Raw genomic sequence first — 26,909 nt, 5'->3', positions numbered from 1 at the left:
AACCCCTTTGAAATCCCTCCTGGCCAGAGGAAAATTCCTCTCACCTGTAAAGGGTTAAGAAGTTAAAGGTAACCTCGCTGGCACCTGACCAAAATGACCAATGAGGAGACAAGATACTTTCAAAAGCTGGGAGGAGGGAGAGAAACAAAGGGTCTGTGTGTCTGTCTATATTCTGTCTTTGCCGGGGATAGACCAGGAATGGAGTCTTAGAACTTTTAGTAAGTAATCTAGCTAGGTATGTGTTAGATTATGATTTCTTTAAATGGCTGAGAAAAGAACTGTGCGGAATAGAATAACTATTTCTGTCTGTGTATCTTTTTTGTAACTTAAGGTTTTGCCTAGAGGGGTTCTCTATGTTTTTGAATCTAATTACCCTGTAAGATATCTACCCTCCTGATTTTACAGGGGGGATTTCTTTATTTCTATTTACTTCTATTTTTATTAAAAGTCTTCTTGTAAGAAAACTGAATGCTTTTTCATTGTTCTCAGATCCAAGGGTTTGGGTCTGTGGTCACCTATGCAAATTGGTGAGGCATTTTATCCAACATTTCCCAGGAAAGGGGGGGTGCAAGTGTTGGGAGGATTGTTCATTGTTCTTAAGATCCAAGGGTCTGGGTCTGTGGTCACCTATGCAAATTGGTGAGGCATTTTATCCAACATTTCCCAGGAAAGGGGGGGTGCAAGTGTTGGGAGGATTGTTCATTGTTCTTAAGATCCAAGGGTCTGGGTCTGTAGTCACCTACGCAAATTGGTGAGGCTTTTTACCAAACCTTGTCCAGGAAGTGGGGTGCAAGGTTTTGGGAAGTATTTTGGGGGGAAGGACGCGTCCAAGCAGCTCTTCCCCAGTAACCAGTATTAGTTTGGTGGTGGTAGTGGCCAATCCAAGGACAAAGGGTGGAATATTTTGTACCTTGGGGAAGTTTTGACCTAAGCTGGTAAAGATAAGCTTAGGAGGTTTTTCATGCAGGTCCCCACATCTGTACCCTAGCGTTCAGAGTGGGGGAGGAACCTTGACAGCATTTGTTCTTGTGTTCATATTGGCGCTTAACTTTAACTCCTCCCCCTCCCTGGTATTTATCCCTCTGATGTATTTATAGAGAGCAATCATATCTCCCCTCAGCCTTCGTTTGGTTCGGCTAAACAAGCCCAGCTCTTTGAGTCTCCTCTCATAAGGCAGGTTTTCCATTCCTCTGATCATTCTAGTAGCCCTTTTTTGCATCCTTCTCCCCAGAAAAAATGCTCCCAACTGACCCTCAGAGTCACCCCTACCCTCCCGTGCAGATGATTCCCTCACTCCCATCTGAAGCATTGGATGCTCACCTTTTATCCAGCCACCCAACTCCTCCTACCTCTTATCTACAGTGCTGTGAAGATACCCAACTGTCTCTTCTTCCAGTGGATGGCAGTGGGAGCCATTGTGCACAAAGTGCAGTCAAAACCTTGCCACAGACAGGATTAACAATTCTTTTTCTTCATATAGATTGGGTCTTGGATTAGTTTTACGGTGATGACACAAACACTGCCAGGTAAGACAATTGTGAACTGGAAGCAAATAACATATAAATGCGTTATTGGCAAAGGTGAGTTTCGTAAACCTACAATCACCCCAAAGAATAATTGATGGACTATCACCATCAAATCCTCCATTGTAGCCCTATCACATTACTCTTCAAAGTGTCATCTTTAGGAAGCTGGATACCGGGTGGAGCTGGTCAAAATTTTCCAAAAACAGTTGTTGTGGTGGTTGAACACTTGCCTTTTTTGTACATCAGTGATTTTTGTGAAAAATTATTCTTTTAAAATATTTTGCAAATAAAAGAAATCTGAAATTTTATCAAAAATTTGATAGATTTTATTTTCATTTACCATTAATCTTTGTTCATGACATTCTCTGTTTTTTTTTTTTTAATTGGACTTTATTTAAAAGAAATTTCACCCAGGGACCAGATTTCCAAAGGCACTGAGGCACCTAAAGATGCAGATAGGAGCCTCTTGGGATTTACAGACGTGCTTAAGTGAGTTAGGCACCTAACTCCCATTGAAAGCCTGCATAGAATCTTTTGAAAATGCCACCAGGGGCCTATCTGTATCTTGAGGTGTCTAAATTCCTCTGGAAATCTAACCCCATGTGGCTAAGCTGACCAAAAAATTCATTTAAAAATATTTCTTTTTTTTGTTACCAGAAAATAAGAAATGCTACACGCAAAATTTTGCGATTAAAAAAATACTTTGAAACATTAAATAAACGTGATTTCAAGACTGGATGACAATTTTCATGACAAGCTATCTGAAAATGATTTTTCTTCATTTATCACAATGTAAACAAAAATATTTTCCAAAAAGCTTTATAGATAGTTACTCTGGGAAAGAGGTGAATGTGTAGCGAGGGTCATGGTGCTATTGAGTTAAGAGGCAAGTAACGGAATGAGCTGCAGGATACTTATCCTTCCCCTGCTGGCCCTGAGGTACCACAGCTTAGCAGTGCCCTTCAAGCTACGGGCTTTTTGTTTTGCTAAATGATACAGTCGTGTTCACGTCTGATGCCCTGGGCTGTTCTAATTCTTCTTCCATTAATTGTATTCTTCCCTGCAACACTTTCCACTCTCTTGCCTTGTTAGCGCCTAGCGCTTTGTATTGGAGCACTTTCTGGAAGCCAGATTAATGGAGCCTTCTCAAAGTGGCTACCGACTTATGTAGGTTAAAATTGATCGGTGTCGTCTGTGGGAACATAAGCGTGTCATGACACTGGTATCTCTCCGCCACCACGTGCTAATGTTCTTCATACCTTCTGTCCTGTCTGACGTACACTTAGGGTATGTCTCCACTGCAATCCGTGGTGTGATTGCAGCATGGATACGCAGACCTCCACCAGCACAGCTCAAAGCAGCAGTGTAGACATGAAGCTTGGGCTTTAGCTCAAGCTGTACAAGCATGCCGGGAACCCTAGGCACAAATGTTACTAGCCTGATGTCCACGTCCACACTAATATTTTTGGATATGCTGGCATAGGTAAAGCTAGTGCAGGTACATCTAACCCATGTTGCAGTTACCCCTTGGGCTGCAGTTTAGGCATATCTTATGGTCTCAGGCTTTATATGCCTAGTATAGGATCATAGAATATCAGGGTTGGAAGGGACCTCAGGAGGGCCCTTATCAAAGCAGGCACAATCCCCAATGCTCAAAGCAGGCATAATCCCCAATTTTTGGCCCAGATCCCTTAGTGGCCCCCTCAAGGATTGAACTCACAACCCTGGGTTTAGCAGGCCAATGCTCAAAGCACAGAGCTATCCCTCCCCCAATAGTGGTAGGTACCTTTATTAATGCCAATGGTCTTTTTTTCTGACAGACTAGATTGTGCCTTTAGGATCTGATTTAGCACCCACTGAAGTCAATGTGACTGTCTTCTTTCACTTCAATGGGCATTGGATGAGGGCCTTAAAACAAGAGTCGGGGCACACTGCCACAGAGAGATCACCCCTCAGACAGGCAGGAAAGGTAGTAACTTGACATGCCCCTTGACGGGTGAGAATTCTTAGCTTCAAGCACATGAAATCCTGGCCCCAGTGAAGTCCATAGCAAAAACCCCCATTGACTTCAGGAGGGTCAAGATTTTACCCCATGTGTCTACTCACATGCTTAAAAATAAGCAGTGGGGATTTTTTTTTCTGGATTAGGGCCTGGATGCCCTTGACATAACTGAACAAAATGAATAGCCTAAATTATATTTGAATATAATCCACGATCAATGAACCAGAGAATTCAACAGCTCACATCAACCTCCCCCTGTAATAGTTCCCATCCAAATTACATGGCTATTCAAAATAGTAAGGGAGAATTGTCCAGTGTTGAGGGCATTGTGTGAGTGACCTGGGCACAAGCTCTCCCTCAGTCACAGACTTCCTGTGTAACCTGGGGCAAGTCACTTAGCCTCTCAATGCCTCATCTCCTCGTCTGTACAATGGGGATAACAGCCCTGCCCTACCTCACAGAGATATGGCGAGGATAAGTACATTAAAAGACCAGGAGGTACGCAGATACTAGGGTGATAGCACTGGTCGTGAATTTTTTGATGAAATATTTTTTCAACAGAAAATGAGGCTTCTCAGAAACCAAAACTTTTTGCAGGAAAAGGTTGATTTTGATGAGTTTCCAATTTGGAAATCGTTTATTTTGGGGGAAAAATAAAGCATTGAAATTGTCAAAACGTCCCATTTCAACAATGGCAAAACAAAATTTCTGATTTTGGTGTGAAACAACTTTTTGTTTCAAATTTAAGTTAATTTACAGTGAATTTAAGAAAAATGTCAAAAAGGTTAAAGTCAAAGCTAAATGTTTCAATGGACCCAATCCGATTTTTTTCCCAATGAAAATTTTTTAGATTTTTTACTTTTCACCCTAATTTGAAACAGGAAATATTGTTAAAGTCAAAAATTCTCCCAGAATGGGAAAACCATTCCTCACCCAACTCTAGACAATGATGGGTGTGACAAAAGTTCCTCCTCTGCCTTGGTGGGTCCTGTGCTTATTGGCGGATTTGCTCGCCTCAGAGATTCACGGCCACCCTCAGTTTGGCTACTTTTGCTAGTGGCTCAAACCTGCCGTTCACTCAGCTAACCTCATCACTGGCCACCATAGAGAAAGGGAGGAGAACAATCCCCGCAGTCTCTGCTGACCCACCTAGTGGATCGGGGAACAGGCCAGAGACCTTCCCCTCTGGTGGGACCCACAATCCAGGTCACCTCCTCTTGTCTCAAATAGGGAGTTGAGGGGGATGGGGGAAACCTGGGCCCACCCTCTAATCCAGGTTCCAGCCCAGGGCCCTGTGGATTGCAGCTGTCTACAGTGTCTCTTGTAACAGCTGTGCAACAGCTACAACGACCTGGGCTACTTCCCCATGGCCTCCTCCCAACACCTTCTTTCCCTCACCACAGGATCATCCTCCTGAAGCCTGATCACGCTTGTACTCCTCAGTCCTCCAGCAGCACACCTTCTCACTCCCTTCTCCTTGCACACCCTCCCCTAACTGATGGGAGGTCCTTTTTAAACCAGGTGTCCTGATTAGTCTGCCTGCCATAATTGATTGTAGTAGGTTTTTAATTGGCTCTAGGTGTCTTAATTAGCTTGCCTGTCTTAATTGGTTCTAGCAGGTTCTTGATTGCTCTATTGCAGCCCCTGTTCTGGTCACTCAGGGAATAGAAAACTGTTCATTCAGTGGCCAGTATATCTGCCTTCTAGCAGACTCCTGTACCCCACTGGTCTGGGTCTGTCACATGGGGTATGTAAGATACACAGACATGCTTAGGAAATGTAATTTAAAACACTGTGATGCGAGTGACTCATGCTGTAGAGATCCACCTTCCATTTTATTCATGGTAATTATGAGTGTTGTTGACAGACGTTTTCTTCTTTGCAGTTGGAGTTTTTGCTTTCCTGATGGCCATCCAGATGGCCCTCTGGGCCCAAAAGAAACACAAGCTCTACCTGAAGAAATATAATATGGGTGTGCTTAGGAAAACAGCCATGATTCCATTCATCTTCTAAGCTCTTCAAGCACTAGAAACCCATATTCAGTGTTTGAGAACTGATTCTGGAAACCAATGAACCCTTTCATTTAGTAACCAAAGAGGGCTTAGGCAAGAATTGTTGGGTATCATTTTCAGACAATTTACATCAGAATGGGGCGTTTTGAATTAAGTGAACAGAATCTGGCTTTGAACCCTCGGTTTGTGTTAGAAGATATGATTTAATTAGATTTTGTGCAATGGAGCTAATCAGGAAGAGAAGAAAATCTGGCTTGTGAATGTTGGGCCAGATCGTCAGCTGGTATAATGGGTGTTGCTCTGTTTCAAGCCAGTGGGGTGATGCTGATCTACTCCATGTGAAGATCTGGCCCTTTTAAGGTTCAAACCAAATGCAGATCAGATTCTGAGTGTTTTGCATTGCAGGAAATGCCACAGCTTTAACTGTATTCAAAGCAGCATGCTCTGTGTAAATCCTTCTAAACTGTACCAACAAACAGTGTTGGTTTATACAGTAGTAACACAATTAGGGTAGCTTTGAAGTTTTGTTTTACTGAATTGATTCCTGACTACTACCAAGTTGTTTGACGATGCAAACTGGCTTAAAGTCAGCACTGTGGAGAAGTCTGTTTTTTTTTGTTTCTAGGAGGCAGCATGGCCTAAGTGGATCGAGTGAGTATCAGGCAAATGAAGTTCTAATTCCAGTCTTATGAACATAAGCACGACCACAATGGGTCAGACCAATGGTCCATCTAGCCCAGTATCCTGTCTTCTGACAGTGGCCGGTAGCAGAGCATCTGGGGGAGTGCTCAAAACAGGGCAGTTATGGTGTGATCCATCCCCCTCTTCCCCTCCCGGCTTCTGGTAGTCCCAGGTTTAGGGTCACCCCAAGTATGGCCCACCTTACCACGTATGTGGTCTGTTGCCATGAGTAAATCACTTAAATCCAGATTATGACACCATCTCTCATGCTGAATTAGTCACACCAGAATTAATGGAACTGTTTGTGCAGTAAGTTTCTACTCGGTGTGAGTAATGGGATCACAAATTGGTCTGTAACCTCTCAGTGCCCCAGAGTTTCCATCTCAGACTAACACTTACCCTCTATAAAGCACTTGGAGATCCTGAGATGTACCTTGTACCTAAATACTAATTATTACTGAAGGGGAGAGGATCCCCACCTGAATTCAGTGCCTATCTTGGTTCAAACATGCCCGGACAGGTACTCAGCTGGTGCAAATGGGCAGCGCTTCATGGATCTTGTTTGGCGTCGTGTGCATCTTGAGGTTGCTTTTGGAAATAAGGCCTGGTTTGAGTTGCTTAGTCAGTTCTTTCTTTGCTTTGCTTTTTTTGAGTGTCATTATTCTTCAAAAGGGAAGATCTTTTATTCAAATCCCTGGAAACTCAAAGTAAATTCATTTGCAAGTCAATGACTCATTAATACGGAGTAACACAATTTTTAGAGGCACGGTATGATGGAATTGTAGTAGCTTTGGAGAGTAAAGGGGCCAGAGTTGCCTCATGAAGCATTAATGCACTTAACCCCACATCTTCAGTTCTTCATTCTATTTATTTGGCACCTGAATAGATGCTTCTCACATCCTCATGGCAGGTCAAAAAGCCTGGCTGAAAACTTCAATCATTAGTGTAGAACCAAGCTACAGTAGCAAAGCAGGACAAGTTCAGGCTCTGAGAGAAACTGTTATCTTGCCTAGCAGTACCATTCTCAAGTGCTCTAACAAAGTTAATTTGTCCAGTAAATTGGGTTCATATCCCTCTTCAGATGTCTAATCTACAGGCTTGCAGTGTTTATCCTGTTAGCAAGACAAGCAACGAGTTACATGTGTTACTATAGTATCTGTTATAAATATTCAAGTGAAATAGTAGCCAAGCCACATTGTAAGTTTCATCAATTCTGCTAGACTGGTAGATACAGTGAAATATGTTGTTTTAAAAAATTGGAAAACTAGGGAGAATATAACTGAGTTTGGTTATATGGCTAGGGTAAAAAGAGAAGGAAATAAGGAGAAAGGTTGAGTTGAAAACTGTTTAAGGTAATGATGAAATGGAAAGACATATATGAATTTTTGGCTACGACAACATCATTGGTGGACCCATAAATCCTGGGAGATGCACATATCTTAGTCCTTTCAGTAAAACACAGTGGATTACACTGAAACAGATTAGGACTGTGTAATGACATGGTGCATACCAAGTAAATCCTGTGTAAGGATGATGTATGTAAAGAGTAATTTCATTTAATTTTGGTAATGTAAATACATAATTTCCCATATATTTTTTTAAACTGGTGAGCTGTTAACACCTAGCATTTTTTTTTCATTGCTACCAATAGATATACCAGAATCACTGTGAACAACCAATTAGCGAATATAATGTCCCATAATAAAGATCTATTTTAGAAGATGATATTTGCTGTTTGCTTTTGTGTTCCAACTTCTAAGTACATTATTTGTAAAGATGTGTTTTATAGACTCTTACCAATATAGGGTTTAAAGGGACCTCAAAAGGTCACCTAGTCCATCCCCCTGCTCTGAGGCAGGAGAAAATAGATCTAGACCATCCCTGACAGGTGGTTGTCTAACCTATTTTAAAAACCTCTGATGACCAGGATCCCCCAGCCTCCTTTGGTAACTATTCCAGCATTTAACTATCCTTATAGTTAGAAAGCAACTTTTACATTAAAGATTGGATTTTTTTTCTGAAAGATATGTTCTAGGAATTATTTGGAGGAAGTTCTGTGGCCAGGAGGTCAGACTTGATGATAACAATGGTTCCTTCTGGCTTTGGAATTTATGAATAGCCTAAATCTCTCTCGCTGCAGATTAAGCCAATTACTTCTTCTCCTAGCTTCAGCGGACATGGAAAACAATTGATGAATGTCCTCTTTATAACAGCCCTTAACATGTGCGGAGCCTGTTATCAGGTCCACCCTCAGTCTCGTTTTTCTAAAGAGAAAATATACCTCTAGTTTCCCCCATCCCCTTTCCACCTATCAGGCCAGAAACCGAGTCAAAGAGGGAAATTAGGTTGGGGTGACACAATTTTGTTCTTGACAAATTCATGTTGGCTATTTACTTATCACCATGTTATCCTCTAGGGGTTTACAAATTGATTATTTAATCATTTGGTCCAGTATCTTTTCAGGTATCAAAGTTAGGCTGACTGATCTATAAATCCCCAAGTCCTCTTTGTTCACCTTTTTAAGGATAGGTAATATGTTTGCCCTTCTCCGGTCCTCTGGGACCTGACCTGTCCTCCATGAGTTCTTGAAGATAATTGCTAATGGTTCCAATAGTACAGTTCCAGTTCTCTGTGCATAACAATATCGAAGTTGTGTTGGTATGAGCCACCAGATTATCAGAATGTTTCCATTTTTCTTCCTCCATCTGTTTACTTCTTTCTCTTTAGGTTTTCAGGGTCTATTTAGTGATATGGTTATCTCTGTGGTGGTTTATGAATTATTATTCTATTATTAATTGTTAAAACCTCTAATATGGGCGGGAATGCTTGCAAAACATCACAACAATAGTATTTTTTTATTTATTTATCTGATCAGCTGTTTATTGCAGAGAAAAATACTGGTTGCAAATTTAAGACTTTATTCAGCTCATGAAATTTTGCAAACGGATATCGATTTCTAGAAATGTAGTCATTATTCCTACGCAGTCACCAAATAGCTCATGTCAAATGGGTTGCTCTGAATTGCTCATTTCAGTTATTCACTATTTGGTGTGTAAATGACTGGTCACCTAAGTCACATGGTCTTTTTGCTGCTCCCTGATTGGATGACTGAAACTTTTGAAGCTGGACAATAACGAATATTGAATGATGACGAGTGAAGAATGAACTTGCTGTTTCCAGTCTCAGATGAATAACTGTTCATACTAAAATATGTGATAATTCTAGGGATTCATAGATATTTTCATGAATTCCTGGAGGCTCACTCAGTACTGATGGACAATTAATAATATGGCCCCACAAACTGCAGAATCAAGAAGCAGTGGTGAAATTTCATTTCAAAGATTGTATTTCTCTTTTTGTTCTTTAATATAAGTAATTAAAAGTTCCTTGGTGAGCATAGTGAGATCGCAAGGAAGCATATTTTGGATTTTAACTGATCAGTGCTATATTTTAACAAAGCAATGCTATATGCATGGTTCCTCTTTGTAAGTCCAAGCAGATTGGCCTAAGACAACTTCAGACTATTGCTTTAAGCAATTTTTTTGTATTTTGTACTAAAAAATAAACTGCAGGGATCACATTAGTAAGATTACCTTAAAACAAATGCTTTGGAGAACTACTGAAAGTGTGGTGAAAAACAAATGAGAGATACTGATTATTGTAAGTAAATGCAATTAGAAAACTTGGTGATCAGCATGGGGCTAGAAGAAAGTCCATCCATGGGGGCTGGTCAAGCGTCTGGCAGCACTTCATGGTCCTGCAGCTTCTTTTGTGGGTTCTGCAAACTCCTCTTCTCAATCCTGTAACCATGGAGGAGGAGAGAGACTAGCCACATGGATTTAGTATCTCACACAGTGTCCTCAGTTTTATATATCTGGATTGAGGGTCTGTCAGAGGGATAGCTGCCATCCTGTCTCTACTGGACACTTACCAAATAGCTCTGGCTCTTAGCTGTTTCTATGTTGCTTCCATCAATACACAGAAGAGGGCAACGGTGTATAATACATTTCTTCTCTGCTTTACTTAGAGGCTTTTTATGTTTAATTCATTTGAAGGATTGTATTTTTGTGTTTGCCTGTATTACTCAGACTATATATTGGAACTTCCCCCTTTTTAAGAAATTTCTTTTACTGTTTCAAAGGCATACCCTGGTTAGTTGCTTGTATCTTTTAATATTCTCTTCGCTGTCATTTCTAGAGTTGGACAATCATTTAGAAAGGAAACCAACAAAATCCTTTCTGGTTCCTCTGAAGGTAATGGGCCCAGTCTGTACAGTCTTTGATTATATATAAGTAAGCATTTCACATCCTTGAGGACTTACAACAGAACAAAACATTATTTTAAAGAAACAAGACAGGCTAACTACATATGAAGAGACAGTGCACGTTTCATAAGGCAGATAAATGTAAAGCTTCATATCTGGGGAGAAAGGTAGTTGGTTTGGGTATCTTGGGGTAGCAGGAAATTTGTTTGTTTTCTGGGGCAAACAGCAAATTACTCATTAAACCAGTTTATTGGACTTATAGTCCCCCCCCTCTCCCCCTCATTTCTGTTCTCTACTTTCCTGTAGCCAGGCGGTAAGATGGGAATTCTATCCACATGCAAATGATGCGAAATTCCTGTCTCAGAGTTTAACATCAGTGTGTACTTCACACTCGTTCTGAAGGAGTTAAATAGAGCTGGAGAGCTTAATTAGGGTACCTGGTTGCACCAATTAAAAATGAGTCCCAGTGTGGGGAAGAGTTGGGTGGTTACAATAAAGTGCAAAAGACCAGACTAGGAGGAGAGCTGCAAGGAGAGGGAGAAAGAACCTTGCAGTCCCTCTCTGGGCAGTAGAAAGGCCTGTAGGGAGAAGAAATACCCACACAGGGTCAGGGAAGGACCACAGGACAGTAGAGGGAAGAGGAAACCTGGGGGAAGAGTTGGCTTTGGGATCCTCCCCTGATCAGGAGACTCTGACAAGAGGCCAGGAGAGGCAGGGAGAAGCCACTAGATGGAGCAAGCAGTAGAAGGGAGCCTTGATAAAAGGTCTGGATCTGGACTGCCAGGGAGAAAACCCAGGGAGGTGCTCAGCTGAGAAACAACACAGGAGAAATGTAAGCGGGATGAAAGTTCAAGCCCAAGGGGAGAAGATGTGGTTTACATTTATATCTTTGGGATTTGTTGGGAGGACTTCACGGGGGAGCCCTGTCAGTCCCTGCCCTGAAAGATGGGTGACTAGAGGGAGTTGTGGAGTCTGGGAAGAATACAGGTATGGAGGGGGCCGAGGACGGATCTGTGGGAAAGGCCTGCAGGCAGGCTGAGGTAGGAAGAAGCCCAGGGAGGAAGCAGTATGCTGGTCTGTATAGACATACCTTGCCTGCTTGATACAGGGTTACTGAGCTGAAACCCAGTTTTGAGGGAGAGCCTGAGCTCCCCTACCAGCCACAGAGAAAGGAGGCATGAAACCCCTTGATCTAAGGAGCTACAGACTTTTGAAAGCCCTAAGACTTTCAAGGGGGTGTACAAACCACAGAGCCCAGAATCAGAGGGCTGAAACCTGCTGTGAGGGCCTTGACCTTCTGTTTGTTAGACTTTGTGTTATCCTGGAAGGGAGGGACGGGACTAGAAATGACCTGGCCAGAGAGTTGAGTGAGTCACAAGCAGAGAGAGACCATTACAGGGTCAGAGGCAGCTGTTGGCACTAGACCCTGCTACAGTACACCCAGCCATGATAGGGTACCCCAGCCAGCAAGTCAACTCCTCTCAGATTGCTTGAAGACTTTGGTAAGCATCAGAGCCTTCTGTTTTAGGGAATGTGGATTTCAATCTCAGTTAATCTGACACCCTTTATTCAAAGTGTCTTACACCTTCAGATATATATGCCTGTCTCCCATTGTCTTTTGCTCCTTTAGGAGGAATTAACCCCTGGAATGGGTGATTATTGGAATCCAGATCCCTATGTAGAGGGGAATAGGGCAATTGCCTCCTGATTATGTAGGCAAAGAATGAGGGCTATATTATCTGAATTCTATTATATATTCAAGGCAGAGTTGACGTTGATACATCTCATCCCACCCTGCACCGGAAAAGTCGTTCTCACAGACTGTAGGTGCAGCAACCAGCTAGCAACAGGAGACAAGCTTAACTTTGGAAGGCAACCAAAGACTTTCTGTGTACAGTGCTATAAAATCCTCCTGGCCAGAGGCAAAATCCTTTCACCCGTAAAGGGTTAAGAAGCTAAGGTAACCCCGCTGGCTCCTGACTGAAAATGGCCAATGAGGGGACAAGATTCTTTCAAATCTGGAGGGGGGAACAAAGGGTTTGGTCTTTCCGTGTAATGCTTTTGCTGGGAACAGATCAGGAATGCAGCCTTAATACTCCTGTAAAATTAGTAAGTAATCTATAAATAATCTAGCTAGAAAATGTGTTAGATATTCTTTTGTTTAATGGCTGGTAAAATAAGCTGTGCTGGGTGGAATGACTGGAAAAAGGCTAAAGTAGTGCCAATCTTTAAAAAAGGGAAGAAGGAGGATCCTGGGAACTACAGGCCAGTCAGCCTCACCTCAGTCCCTGGAAAAATCATGGAGCAGGTCCTCAAAGAATCAATCCTGATGCACTTGCATGAGAGGAAAGTGATCAGGAAAGGTCATGCCTGACTAATCTAATCGCCTTTTATGATGAGATTACTGGTTCTGTGGATGAAGGGAAAGCAGTGGATGTATTGTTTCTTGACTTTAGCAAAGCTTTTGACACGGTCTCCCACAGTATTCTTGTCAGCAAGTTAAGGAAGTATGGGCTGGATGAATGCACTATAAGGTGGGTAGAAAGCTGGCTAGATTGTCGGGCTCAACGGGTAGTGATCAATGGCTCCATGTCTAGTTGGCAGCCGGTATCAAGTGGAGTGCCCCAAGGGTCGGTCCTGGGGCCGGTTTTGTTCAATATCTTCATAAATGATCTGGAGGATGGTGTGGATTGCACTCTCAGCAAATTTGCGGATGATACTAAACTGGGAGGAGTGGTAGATACGCTGGAGGGCAGGGATAGGATACAGAAGGACCTAGACAAATTGGAGGATTGGGCCAAAAGAAATCTGATGAGGTTCAATAAGGATAAGTGCAGGGTCCTACACTTAGGATGGAAGAACCCAATGCACCGCTACAGACTAGGGACCGAATGGCTAGGCAGCAGTTCTACGGAAAAGGACCTAGGGGTGACAGTGGACGAGAAGCTGGATATGAGTCAGCAGTGTGCCCTTGTTGCCAAGAAGGCCAATGGCATTTTGGGATGTATAAGTAGGGGCATAGCGAGCAGATCGAGGGACGTGATCGTTCCCCTCTATTCGACATTGGTGAGGCCTCATCTGGAGTACTGTGTCCAGTTTTGGGCCCCACACTACAAGAAGGATGTGGATAAATTGGAGAGAGTCCAGCGAAGGGCAACAAAGATGATTAGGGGTCTAGAACACATGACTTATGAGGAGAGGCTGAGGGAGCTGGGATTGTTTAGCCTGCAGAAGAGAAGAATGAGGGGGGATTTGATAGCTGCTTTCAACTACCTGAAAAGGGGTTCCAAAGAGGATGGCTCTAGACTGTTCTCAATGGTAGCAGATGACAGAACGAGGAGTAATGGTCTCAAGTTGCAGTGGGGGAGGTTTAGATTGGATATTAGGAAAAACTTTTTCACTAAGAGGGTGGTGAAACACTGGAATGCGTTACCTAGGGAGGTGGTAGAATTTCCTTCCTTAGAGGTTTTTAAGGTCAGGCTTGACAAAGCCCTGGCTGGGATGATTTAACTGGGAATTGGTCCTGCTTCGAGCAGGGGGTTGGACTAGATGACCTTCAGGGGTCCCTTCCAACCCTGATATTCTATGATTCTATGATTCTATGAATGTATATTCCTGTTTTAGTGTCTTTTGTAACTTAAGATTTTGCCTAGAGGGATTCTCTATGTTTTGAATCTGATTACCCTGTAAGGTAGCTACTATCCTGATTTTACAGAGGTGATTCTTTTACCTTTTCTTTCATTAAAATTCTTCTTTTAAGCACCTGATTGATTTTTCATTGTTCTTAAGATCCAAGGGTTTGGGTCTGTGTTCAGCTGAACCAGTTGGTGAGGATTCTTATCAAGCCTTCCCCAGGAAAGGGGGTTTAGGGCTTGGGGGGATATTTTGTGGGAAGATGTCTCCAAGTGGGCTCTTTTCCTGTTTTTTGTTTAAAACGCTTGGTGGTGGCAGCATACAGTTCAAGGACAAGGCAACGTTTGTACCTTGGGGAAGTTTTTAACCAAAGCTGGTAAGAATAAGCTTAGGGGGGTTTTCATGCAGGTCCTCACATCTGTACCCTAGAGTTCAGAGTGGGGAAGGAACCTTGACAGGGGTGTATAGTTAATGCCTGCCATACAAGACATACACTATATCCTCCACTTTCCATATTAGCTGACTATAAAAGAATGAGAGTAGTAACGCCATCCTTTTATGGTGAAAATATAGCCAAAAAGAGACCTAGTAGGACAGATGAATAAAAGGAGTTTCCCCTCATTTTTAAAACTCTTTTAAAACTCTATCATCAAAAGACTCTTAATTTCACATCGTTTTGTATAATTTAAATGACTCTGAACCTGCTTTTATCACACTAGGAGCCTATATAAAGCAGCCTGATATCAAAGAGAGCCTACTGTGATAGTTAAGTGGTATTAAAATAAAATCACTGAATGCAAAGACTTGTAGATCAATATAGAAGGGAAAGAAAACTACAGACCTATTTATATCTAGTTATAGTTGCCAAAAGTGCTGCTAAAGTCAAAGCAAATTCAAGCCGTAAAGAGTTTTCCAACAAGACAGTATTTCCTGTGCAGTGTTTTATTTGCAGATCTTTTCTATTTTTTAGTTCGCTGCAAGATTTGTCTTTAACGCACATTCCTCATCGTCAGCATCCATTAAAGGTTTTAGAGGAATGTGCAATATGCTCATTTGAGGATTTGCACAGATAAACAGAAATGAAGTTTTAGGTTGTGATTGCATCAGAACGAATATCTGCTCTTTGTTCTTATTGTTGTGAAAAGTCTTGGTTGAGTCCCCTCATGCACATAATTAATAAGAAGATTAACCTTCACAGAGCGAAGGATTTGTGGGAACGTTTGCTCAGTGCCACTGTGGTTTGATAAACGTATGTTAAAAAGTCCTAACCTGTATCAGCCTGAGTTTTCTTTTCCCTGCGCACATGAATCGTTAGCCTCTTTGTTTGACACTTTACATGCATGCAATATGTACATCGGCTCAGCTGGTGAAAAAAGAGAAATATCCGATCATTTGATTATTTGTATTTGGTAAAAATGCCAAACCGCTAAGCGCCCCACGGGGATCTGGGCATACAAAGTTCATCTGCTTTGGTCCAACTTACAATTGATTTGAAGACAGGGGAATCAAGAAAAACTGTGGGGGCATTTACAGTTTAAATAGCTATGCTAAGGTTGGGAAATGTCCCATGGACTGATGGATGGAAAAATGTCTTTTTTTGCAAAAATCAAAATTTTTTCACTGGAAAATTTCAGGTTTGTGGAAATTTTGTTTTTTTTCCCCTCAGGAAAATCAAACTGATGGCTGCCAGGCAGGAAACCTCTTGCTAATTTCATTTTCCATCTGTAGGGAGCTAGTGAAATTGACAAGAGCCAGCAACTGGCCAGTCAAGATTCCACTTGGGTGCTGTTGAAAGTATTTTTTTCTGGAAATCCCTTCCCAGGAGATATTTCACATTTCTGACTTTTTGTCCTGATTCGGGGGGGGAGGGGGGAATCAGTAACAAAAATGTATCTGTGATAGGGATTTCTATTTCCCAGCTAGCTCTAGTACCCAGCAATATTAGTTAATTTCTTACTGAAAGAGCATTTTTTATTTTAAGGAAAATGTAGTCTCAGTAGCTAGCTCCCTTCTCAAACTCATATTCTTAATGGTAGAAACAGTCTTTGCCAGCCAGTCCTATTTGTGTTCCAAATATCTGACCATTCTGCTCAGTGAGAAAACTTTAGTTTCAAAGTTGCAGCTCTCGCGGAGCTTGGACACTTTCTTCTACACCGTAACAAGGCAGGCTGCAGTGGAAATATATCACATGAAAATGTTCTCTCTTCCTGACACTGATCACCTGGAAAGGCTGTTGTGATCTTTCTATTTGCACAAGTATTATAGCCGAGATACATAATAATAATTTTTTAAATAACCATTAATTTTTAAAAAATGGTAGTTTGCTAAGATTTTTTTTTTAAATTGAAGCCGTTTTCCAGGTTGAAGGGCATTACCACATGAGGAAGCATTGATGGGAGGGTGTGAGGGCCCAGAATGTGGTCACAGTGCGCTGTCAGGGATTAGTGGCTGTGTCTTTCTGGAAAGAAATTTCACCTTTTCTGACAATTGAGCTTGACAGCTATGGATTAAAGATGACACATCTCCAATATTATATCTAATGAAAAGTACCCATCCTTAACCAACAGGGAATATTTGTCACACACAAGAACTTTGTATTCTTCCACTCCTTGGCTTACATCACATCTCTCAATGCCCTTTGCGCGGCCTTCTGAAGTTGGAATCCTCCTAACTTACTCTCTGTAACTATTACACAGCCTTTAGGGCCTGAGTCAATACCTAGTGAAGTCAGCGGAAAGACTTCCATTGACTTTGGAATAGTCTAACAAGGAAGAAACCCTCAATGCACTTTTATCACCCTCGTCTCCACAACATATGATCCTCACATAATTGTTAATGGATTTATCCTCATAACACCTTTGTGAAGGAGAGAAACATAATCCCCATTTCACTGCCAGAGCACGGAGAGTGAGTCACTTGACTAAAGTCACACAAGAAGTCAGTTGACTAGCAGAGAGGTAAATTTGTGTCTGGTGAATCACAGTTGAGTGACCTATCTTCCCTGCCATCCTTCTTTCAGAAGAAAGACATACCCCATCTCCTTCAATCCTCACTCTTCAGCATCTACTTTCCAGACCGGAAACTATTTGAAATGATTCTCTGTCCAAAAACATTAGCATAAGCTAATTCTTCCACCTTTGCTTGGATACTTTCCCAACATCATCATACTATTGTACTTTAGCTCTGTGACAAGATAAGCCAGATGCTTATCCAGTCCAATGCTGGGCTTTTTTATTATTTAGATACTCCCAGTGGCGAAGCTAAAGGTGGCTAGTTTTTATTTGGATAAAGGGGCAGATCATGACTCCAAGACAACCAAAGGGCTGTGGCATAATGAGAATGGTGGTCTAACCCATTTAAAAGTTTGCCTATGAAGATGGTGTTATGATATACAGATAAGGATTACTGAACCTGAATAACTGACATGCCAAAGATTGACCTGAACTGTTCTGTTGTAGGTATCACACCTTAACGGCAGTTAAATAGTTACTAAACTTTTATCAACTGCATAAACAATGGCAATTAGGCATCCAAAAGCCCTTAGGTAGCTTTGAAAATATCTTTGGAATTCCGCATGTTAGTTCACTCAACCGTAAATTCAATCCCAGGAATTTGCATAACTAATCCGGGGTGGGGGGTGTTGAAAGAATTATGGTTGATAAGTTCTTATTTGTGGGTGTCTATTATTGTTTTTCTGGGTAACTAAGAACTCTCTACTAAAAGATGGGCTGGACAATCAAGGCCAGGATTTTTCTCAAATATGAGTAGAGAAAGCAGGCTTTTGAAGCCTTACATGGGCACCTAAGTAAATGGCCTGGTTTTTCAGAAATGTTGAGCACTGACAAGCTTCCAAACAAGTCACTCAGGGTTTCTGCACCCTCTTCTGAAAGTGGTGTTACCCACCATTGTTAGAGAAAGGCTCTTAGACTAATTTGTTAAGTGGTTTAGCCAGTATGGCAGTGGCGTTCAACCAGCCGTCATTTGCGAATTCCTAAATAATTCCAGTTGGAGGTGCAGACCCCTTTACAAATCTTAGTCTCCAGCCGTCTGTGGACCACAGGTTGAAAACCAGTATGGCATTTCCTATGGTGCCTATATACACATTTTTGCTCCTCCAGCCTTAGTGGTGTCTGTCCCAACGAAAACTACAGAACAGAAAGAGCTCCCTGAAAGGAGCAGTTCCAGTTAGCTAATACCCGCATTCTTCACAACACTACTGAGATTCCCGTTCTTCGTCTTGTGACATGGCAGGCTCCCTGCCACAGCAGCTCATGTACAAGCTTGACGTGGCTTTAAGGTTGGTATAATCTCATATTGACTGATAGCCACTCCTGTTGGTACAAGGGCTTCTAAAAAGAGGAATAGCCATAGCAACTGGAAATACATGATTATCGTTTTAGAGCCCATGTTTTTAAACACCTGGCTCTCATTTTGTAATAAGAAAGGAATGTGATGGGCCAGCAAAGCACTGCACCACAACTCAGAGACAAGGCCAGTGGCTTTATATTTACAAAGCAATATAATGAGATGACTACTGAGATCTAGGGGGTTGAGGCAATGAACTGGGAGTTGAGAGGTCTGGGTTTCTAGTCTTGCAGTTCCTAATGACTTGTTGTCTACCCTTGAACGAATCATTGCTTCGTCTATTTAGATGGCGTCTGCCCCAAAGAGCTTACAATCGCTCCCTAGTGTGTGCAAAACCTGGCACAATGGAGTGTCTAAGTGCTACCACGATAAAACTGAATATGGGGTAAAGCAGCCTCCTGCTCAGATATGTAAATGACTTTCCAGGACAACGCTACTGTAATCTGTGCGAAATTGTAAAGTGATGGGTTAGAAATAGTGAAGGAAATGCTAGCATTGCCCATGTCTGCAGCGTGAACCCTCAGACAGATACATGCTGCTGCCGAGCTTCAGAGACACTGCACATTGGTGTTTTCTGTGGCCCAGCCTCCCCTCTCAGCAGGGATGAAGACCTCCCACAATTGCCATGTATGGCAGGCACCCACTGGGTAAAATGCCACTGTCACCCCGCTAGGTGGAAAGGGTATTTCTGCCCCTTGAGTGACTGGCAGCTGATGGACACTGGCTTGGTGAGCAGCTCTGAAATGGGGCTCATGCTGGGCAGTGGGAGCTAGGATAGACCTTAGAGCGACCACTAATACAAGAGGGACGGACACTCACTGGTCTCTCTTTCTCTCCCCTGCAGAAGCTGAGCTGGGCTGAAATAATGTCAGGGTGGGAGAGAGTGTGCAGGGGAGAGTTTAGGAAGCTCTTTTACTTGATTGCCACACCCAGAGCAGGGTGGCGTGAGAGTGGGGCATCTCCTCTCCTCCCCTGCTATGGACCCCTGCATGATGGGTCACCGAGATCAGGCTGGCATTACCCTTGATGTGCTACGGGTATGGGGTGAGCGCACGCCTTCTAACGTAACATGGTGACAGGCTCTGGCTTAGCCTACACACACACGGTGATGGTGGTGCACACTAAATAAGGCCTGCACCCACACCTGGCTGACAGTGGTGAAGATCTAACCATCATAGCCAGTGGGTGCCTAGTAGTAGTAGGGTGCCAGTAAAATTCTCTGTGTCATTGCTTAAAGTGCAGGCGGGTGGAGGGCAGGCATCACAACCCGGGACCAGAAGCTTTGGTAAGACGAGGGTTAGACTGTGACCCTTTGCCCTCCCCGCCCCGTACTTTAAGCATTGCTCAATGTAAGTGTTTTGGGTTCTGTGACTTGCTGGTGCGCCATTCTACCGAACAGGCATTGCCACAATCAGTGTCTCTTCCCAGCTGTCATGTGCAGGGAATGGTCCCATGCGAACAGAAAGACAACAGCAACGCCGGTTAGCAACTGCTTCGAAAAATGTTTCCTTTTATCTACTTGCACACAGTTTATACAAGAGCACTAAATCTGGACAAGTGCAACAGACTATAGGGCAATCAAGCCTAGCATAGTTTTATTATATTCCCAGGACTGCTGAGCGGCTATCTCTGGATGCCAAAGGCGCTATCTGGTGTAATCACATTGCTGCGCTGCAATTATATGTGAATAACGCATTATAAAACATGTTGACAAGACGCCTGCTTCCAAGCAGCTCCCAAGAGTGGTCATTTTTTCAGATATTGTTGAGCACATGGAACTAAAATCAAATCCTTCAGTGGCCCACAAATGTAACATTGACATATACGATCAATAGGCTGCTACAGCGACAGCAAAACTGCCTTACTGGAGATAAGGGGATAAATGCAAGGGAAAGATGGGCAGTGTTTTTGGTGAAGAAAATCAGATTGATGCGTTAGTTACGACATAAGGCGATGAACTTGTTTGGCAGAGATTAAGGACACGCACAAGGTCACTAGACATAAAAATTTCATGCAGCAGCAGACAGGGCTGGCTAAATTGACACTCATTTTCGTCGATAAAAATGTTCACGTTAGCAGACAGGCTCGAGGATGATCAAAAGGTGAAAGAAGGAGGGTTGCAGGAGACAGCCAATAGAGCCATTGTCTCCCACAGAGTTTCTGTAGCCAGTGGCCATTGTGTTGCGGGCCCAAAGGGGGAAAAGTGAGCAAAACGCAGGCACCTTGCTGTGCCTTTGCTCACACAAGATCTTGCAGAGCTAGGGTTGCCAACTTTCTAATTCCCTGAAAACTGAACATCCCTTCCCCCAAGGCCCCGCTTCTTGCCCCACCCCTTGTTCCTCCCCCTCGCGTGTCGCTCTCTTTCCACCCCCGCCTTCCCCTGGGGCTCACCTACTGCCTGCAGAGCCGGGCTCAGAGGAGCTGACCCAGAGCCTGAGGGGCTGGGGTGGGGAAATCAGGGCACAGCAGGATGCGGGGGGGAGACAGTTACACAAATCCCCCAGACGGTGCTGGTACCTACGTTGGAGCCCGGTCTGTGAGCCAGCCAGTTCTCTCCGGCAGGCTGGAAGGAGGTGGGAAGAGCAGCAGCTGTTAAGCAGAGGTACCGGCTGCTGCTCTTCCCGTCTCCCTGTGGCAGAGACCGTTACTGCAGGTAACCAGACTTTTAGCTGACTGGACGCTGCCAGTTTCCCTTTTCGACCGGACGTTCTGGTTGAAAACTGGACACCTGGCAACCCTACGCAGAGTACATGTAGGCGTCCTAAAGTTGTGCTCCAGTACAAATGTGTGGGGGATAGGGATCATTAAACCCGAGGGGTGAAATCCAGCCCTACTCAAGTCAATGGCAGAGCTCTCATTGACATAAAGGGGATGTGTCTATCAGGATTTCACTTTTACTGGTAGTTCTGCACAGTGAGTGGTAGTGGTCAGATTGTCCGCACACCCTCTGTGCTAAGAGCTGGACACAGGAAGCCATTTACAGTGTGCAATTCTATCTCGTCTCAGTTGCCAGCTGGGGGGCTGTTCATGTTAATGAACTATCTACCTATGCACCTATCTACACTCTTGGAGCACGCTGCGGGACAGTGCCCTTACTCACAAGCATGCAAGGTATAAAGGTAGTGGGGGCATGACCAGAGACAGGGCAAGCCATGGCATGAAGTGAAATCTTTAAGATACTAATGATGCGCTTAGCCATGTGGTAGGTTGGTGGGGTTTGCCTCAGGACCGTCCCACCAAATGTGGATGCACCCTAAGTCTCTGCAGAGGGGGTTGGACTTTGATGCAGAGACCCTGTACCTTTCCTGCTGTTCTGTCACCCACTGTACCGACTCCCTCCTTTTTTTGGTAGCACAGCTCAACTGAAACCACCCTCCTATGGACAACACTTGATGGGAACTACCCCAGTAATTTGTATTGGGGAAGTTGCGGCTTGGCCTAAAACTACAGACATAGGTGTCCCATCTAGCCCTAGGCCCTGGCCTTCTCCTGCCTGCCACTGCTGTGTTCATCCCCTCTGCTTCACAGGGCACAGAGGACTGGGGGAGTATCAGCCCCCCATGAAGGCAGCGGCCCACACTCCTGTCCCATGTGGGTTAGGGGCCCTATACGCTCAGAAGTCCAGCTGTGGGAGTGTGGCAGGGGGAAGCAGAACAAAATTAGACGCTCACAAAGACTAGATGTGTCACCGCCAGGGGAAACATTCAACAGAGAAAGTGAACCAACTGGTGGGAGGGGAGGGAGGAGACCTACACAGATGTCTAAAGATCAGCATTGTTGGTAAGCGTTAAAAGATCATTGATTGTGGTGGCTTGTACACATGAGCCATTCAATTCCCTTTCCTGTCGCTCGCACCTGCAGCCCATTTACCATTCTTTCAACTCATTAGCTTTTACAATGTATATTGGCCTTTATTTGGCTTCATCCATTTCATCTCCCATTACTAGCCATCAGAGCACTTCACCTTTCAGTGTCTCAACATTTATTTGAATACAAGCCTGCATTTCATGCAATGGGAAGGTAAGATGTAGCCACACAAGGCTGGTTGTAGCCACGTAAGGCTAGTAGTACCAAGAATTGTTCTCGGTCTGATATTTCTGACAGTCCTCTACAACCCTCTGGAACTTTTTATGATTCATTTCAGTTTCCTTCATACGCAGAGGGGATTTTGCATCAAAATATCCAACTGCCTCAAACTGACAACGCCATCTGCTCTTTGAGCCTTAAGTGTCTTGTTTTAGTTAATAATTAATCTGGCTAATTTTGTCAGCTCACTTACCTTTTCCACATCATTGAAAAAGCTCCTCTCTGCAGCATAACTGAGGGAAATATTGTGGAGCTCACAATAAATTACATACGCTAGTGGAAACAAGTGTTTCTCTTTGATAACAGAGTGATTGTCCCAGGTCAGCTCACCCCCTCAGTGGCTATAAGTTAAAGTTGAACAAAATTCACCTCAGCTACTTTGATTTCATGTCAAGTCTGCCATAGGGAGCTCAAGCAACATGAGACGTGTTCCTTCTCCCTGACCCTGTAATTCCCTCAAAGCTAATGACATATGTTGGTGGTATGAGAGCAGTTGTGTGGTCCACCGGCTAGAGCTATGTCTCAGAAGACCTGGATTCTTCTCCATGATCTGCTGTGAGTTTTTGAACAAATATCTGCAGATCCATTTCTCCTCTCTAGATCGCAAGCTCACTGAGGCCAGAGCTGGCTTATGTGTTTGTACAGCACCTAGAATGATAGTCTCTCAGGCTATGTCTACACTGCAGTCAGGTGGTGTGAGTGCAACATGTAGAGATGTACCTGAACTAGCTTTGATCTCTCTAGCATGGAGTACCCATAACACTGAAGCCAAAGCAGCCGGGTGTACAAGCACACCTGAGACACTAGGTGTGTACTCAAGCCACATGTACTCAAGCGGCAGTTTCACCGCTATTAATACCAGAGCTTGCTAGGTTAAAGCAACTCAGGTATGTCCACATGTGCTGTGATCACACCTCCCAGTTGCCTTGTAGACATACCCTTAATCCCAGGTGGGCACTCTCAGTGCTACCACACTACAACAGTCCTCTTGATTTGCAAATATCTCCAGGTGGGTTGTAATTGGCCCCTGTGTATTGCCCATTCTCAAAATGCAACTTACATCACTCATGATCAACCCGGAGCTACATCCCTTCCACACAAAGCCAATCTTAGCTCATTGTTAGTTACAGTACATTTTACAGCAACTGAAAGCGTTCCCCTTGGCAGCAGCATAGCGAGGTTGATGCTCAGTGGTTGTGAAAACCTCACCTGGCATGTACTTCTGCACCAGACATGGCCGCACAGATTGCTTATACAAACCAGCTGAGTTCAGCATAAGATCCTATCACGCTCTGCCAGGTATGGCTAAGGTTAGCTTTAAATAAAGTGTTTTACACACACACGCTTGGTGGGTGAACAGTGTAATACAGGTTAGTATGCCCTTACACCGGGAGTATGCCATTACACCCCCCACTGTTTCAAGCTAGAAGAGGCCCTGTCAGTTTGCCGAAGCGGAAATACCATGGCGGTTCCGCAAAGGGTGGGATTGTGACCTGGATGGATTTCTGATCAGTATTTAGATTGAGCTTGATGCTGGAGGTTGATCACGGTAGATTAGAATGCAGGGACAGCGGAGAAAAGCAGGAGGGTTCAACATGACTTTGAGAAGAAAGCAAAATAACAGGGAAAGCTCTTCAGAATAATAAGCAATCTCTAGGGGTTTTTTGTTAAAACAAATATGGTGAGAAGTGATGGGATATTAGAATAGACCTGGAGCAGTGCGACTAGAAGACTAAACATCCATTGGGTCTGGACATGTAGATGTAAACAGGGCTATTAGCCAGCTTACTCCATCCCTGAGAGCAGGGTGGCTGAGGAATGGTAAGGAACAGGTGATGCCTTGACGCCAACTCATTGGCCAGAATAACTGAGCTAGTGCAGATGGAATCGTTGTTTGCTCTGGGGTACACACAAGTAGCAAATTACCACCTCCCGGGGCACACAGCAAGCAGGGGAAGGATCCAGGTTCACAGAATCACAGGGTTGGAAGGGACCTCACGAGACCATCTAGTCCAACCCCCTGCTCAAAGCAGCACCAATCCCCAATTTTTGGCCCACATCCCAAATGTCCCCCTCAAGGATTGAACTCACAACCCTGGGTTTAGCAGGCCAATACTCAAACCACTGAGCTATCCCAGGTGGTGGCTAAGACCCACGAGCTTCCAGAGCTGCTCCTCAGGGGTGCAGTTTACACCCTGCCCCTTGCTCAGAGCTGTGTCTGGGCACAGTCCACTATAGCAACCAGCACTGCTTTGAAATGATGACCGATGGAATGACATCAGCACAGAAATAATATGAAGTCACCCACAAGACAGAAAAGCCTGCTTGCCGCGACTTTAAACATACTAAGGTTATGAATGAGTTAATGTACCTGAAACAGCAGCCCCCTTCTTCCTCCTGTTAGTCGTGTATCTCATTTCTTAAAAAACAGTGTCTGCAGTTGCAGATGGCTACTGTAATTGAACTGACTGCCATAAATAAGGTGGATGGATGCATGCAGACTAATGTGCTTCTCTAGGAGGCTTGGTTGTGGTCCACTGAAAAGAACAGCTGGCTGTCAACAACATATTTATCAGGAATTTAAAAGACAAACAGCCACATAATCCAGCACATTTAATGATATAGTCGAATAATTGCTGTATAAATTGCTCCTTTTGATAAACTCATACATTTAGGGGCTGCAACTGTGATTTACTTTCCTGTCTGGGGAAATAAACAAGGAGTTGATGGCCTTGTGGTGATCAGGACTTGAAAACATTTGGTGGGAATAGTGTTTATCAATGCAGACTCCTGAGCAGTGAAAAACTCTGGCATCATGAACTTTTCCAGGGCAGCCCATATGGACATTCATAAGTTGGCCTTTGTGGTGCATGAGGACCTGCATAACAATGGAGTACTGTTGTATAAACATACTACCCTTTGTGGTTGATGTACTCATGTGCTCCTGTAGGAAGGCAAATTATGGGCATGAGACCCATCAGTGACCCTGGGGAAATTAAGAAACCCCATTGTCTCAAAGCCAGTGATTACCTCTGGAATATCTTTAATGCCCGCCACCTTTGGGCAAACCAGACACCTGATTGCCTCCAAAACTTCCACCACCACTTCACCCACAGTCGACTTGCCTACATCAAACTTGTTGGCAATGGACCAGTAACAGCCTGGGGTAGCCAGCTTCCAGACAGGCAAGGGTGACCTCATGCATGTGTCTCTATGCTGGATGGTTAGGGCAAGCTGCTCACAGAGCTCCAGAAATGTAGCTTTCTTCATGTGAAAGTTCTGGATCTACTGCTGGTCATCCCAGGTCTGCATGATGGTGTGATCCACCAGTCTGTGCTCGTGTCCCCGCACCAGTCTATGGAGGGGGTCTCAGAGGCTGTACCGAGCTGCATTAGCCAGTGTGGGTCTGTCATGGCAGGGTACACCTCCGCCTCCTCTGCGCTCCTCCGGAACCTTTGGTAGGACAGACAACGCTGGCAACATGTCCCCGAGTGCCTTGTGGGTGCTCTGCCAGTTTCCTGACAGGACTGAAAGCACAAGCAGAGAAGCTCTTCAAAAGGCCCCTCCTCCACGTTGCTGGCTCTGGTAGCACAGACCAAAAGGAGCGCTCGGCTGGCTGTTCTGACAGGCTGTTCAAGCTTCCTGTAAGGTGCAGGGCGGGCAGGAAAGTTTTCCCACAGTGCACCACAGTCTTAGTGCTAGAGCGGCCATGTTTCGGGAGGTCACTTGTGACTCTTGGATAGGGTTGATTTGACTTGGGTGTGGGTAAAAAAGTCTTAACGTAGAGTTAAATAGCAGTGTAGACGCTCACGCCCAGGGTTCCTTAACACGAGTCAGCTGACTCGAGTCCCACCAACCCTGGGCTTATATTGCAGTGTAGACAGACCCTTCGGTTCTTGCCAGAGCCAATATATTTCAAAGCAGGATCCCAGGATTTACGCCCCCTAGGATTCTTCCTTGTCTTTTGCCCACTCCCCTCCTCTCTAGCAAGTGACTGCAGAGTTCCTTCCTTCAGCGCCTCTTGCTTGCTACTTCCTGGTTTTATACCAGCTCATCATCACTTAGAGCTTATCAGCCCTGACTGTCCTCCCGGTGCAGCCTGTCACATGGTTAACTGACCCTTTTTACCTAGCCCGGTCTTGCATGGGATAGGCACCCCAATGCATGCCGCCATAAAAAAAAAAGGCATCTATGCCCCTGTACATACAGCATAACAGAGTGTCACTATCCCAAAGCGCTTACACTCCAGCGAGACAAAGGGGAAACAGCATCATAGAGAAGTGACATGACTTGCTCAAGGTCACACAGCAATTCAGTGGCAGAGCCAGCAATAGAAATCA

At 44.1% G+C, this 26,909-nt stretch overlaps 1 protein-coding gene across 1 annotated transcript in view; it reads left to right on the top strand.

Annotated features, from left to right (window-relative positions):
• The window catches only part of TECRL (trans-2,3-enoyl-CoA reductase like), a 119,100-nt gene extending 106,664 nt beyond the window's left edge, over nt 1-12,436 (top strand). The window contains exons 11-13 of the mRNA XM_077814313.1: nt 1,481-1,526; nt 10,419-10,474; nt 12,248-12,436. Of these exons, the coding sequence (XP_077670439.1) occupies nt 1,481-1,526; nt 10,419-10,474; nt 12,248-12,436 (291 nt within the window). The remainder of the gene's footprint in view (nt 1-1,480; nt 1,527-10,418; nt 10,475-12,247) is intronic.
• The last annotated feature ends 14,473 nt before the right edge of the window (nt 12,437-26,909 follow it).

This window comes from Eretmochelys imbricata, chromosome 4 (assembly GCF_965152235.1).
Source record: "Eretmochelys imbricata isolate rEreImb1 chromosome 4, rEreImb1.hap1, whole genome shotgun sequence".
NCBI classification, from domain to species: domain Eukaryota; kingdom Metazoa; phylum Chordata; order Testudines; family Cheloniidae; genus Eretmochelys; species Eretmochelys imbricata.
The sequence above is the reverse complement of the archived record's forward strand: the minus strand, read 5'-3'. Positions and strand labels throughout refer to the sequence as shown.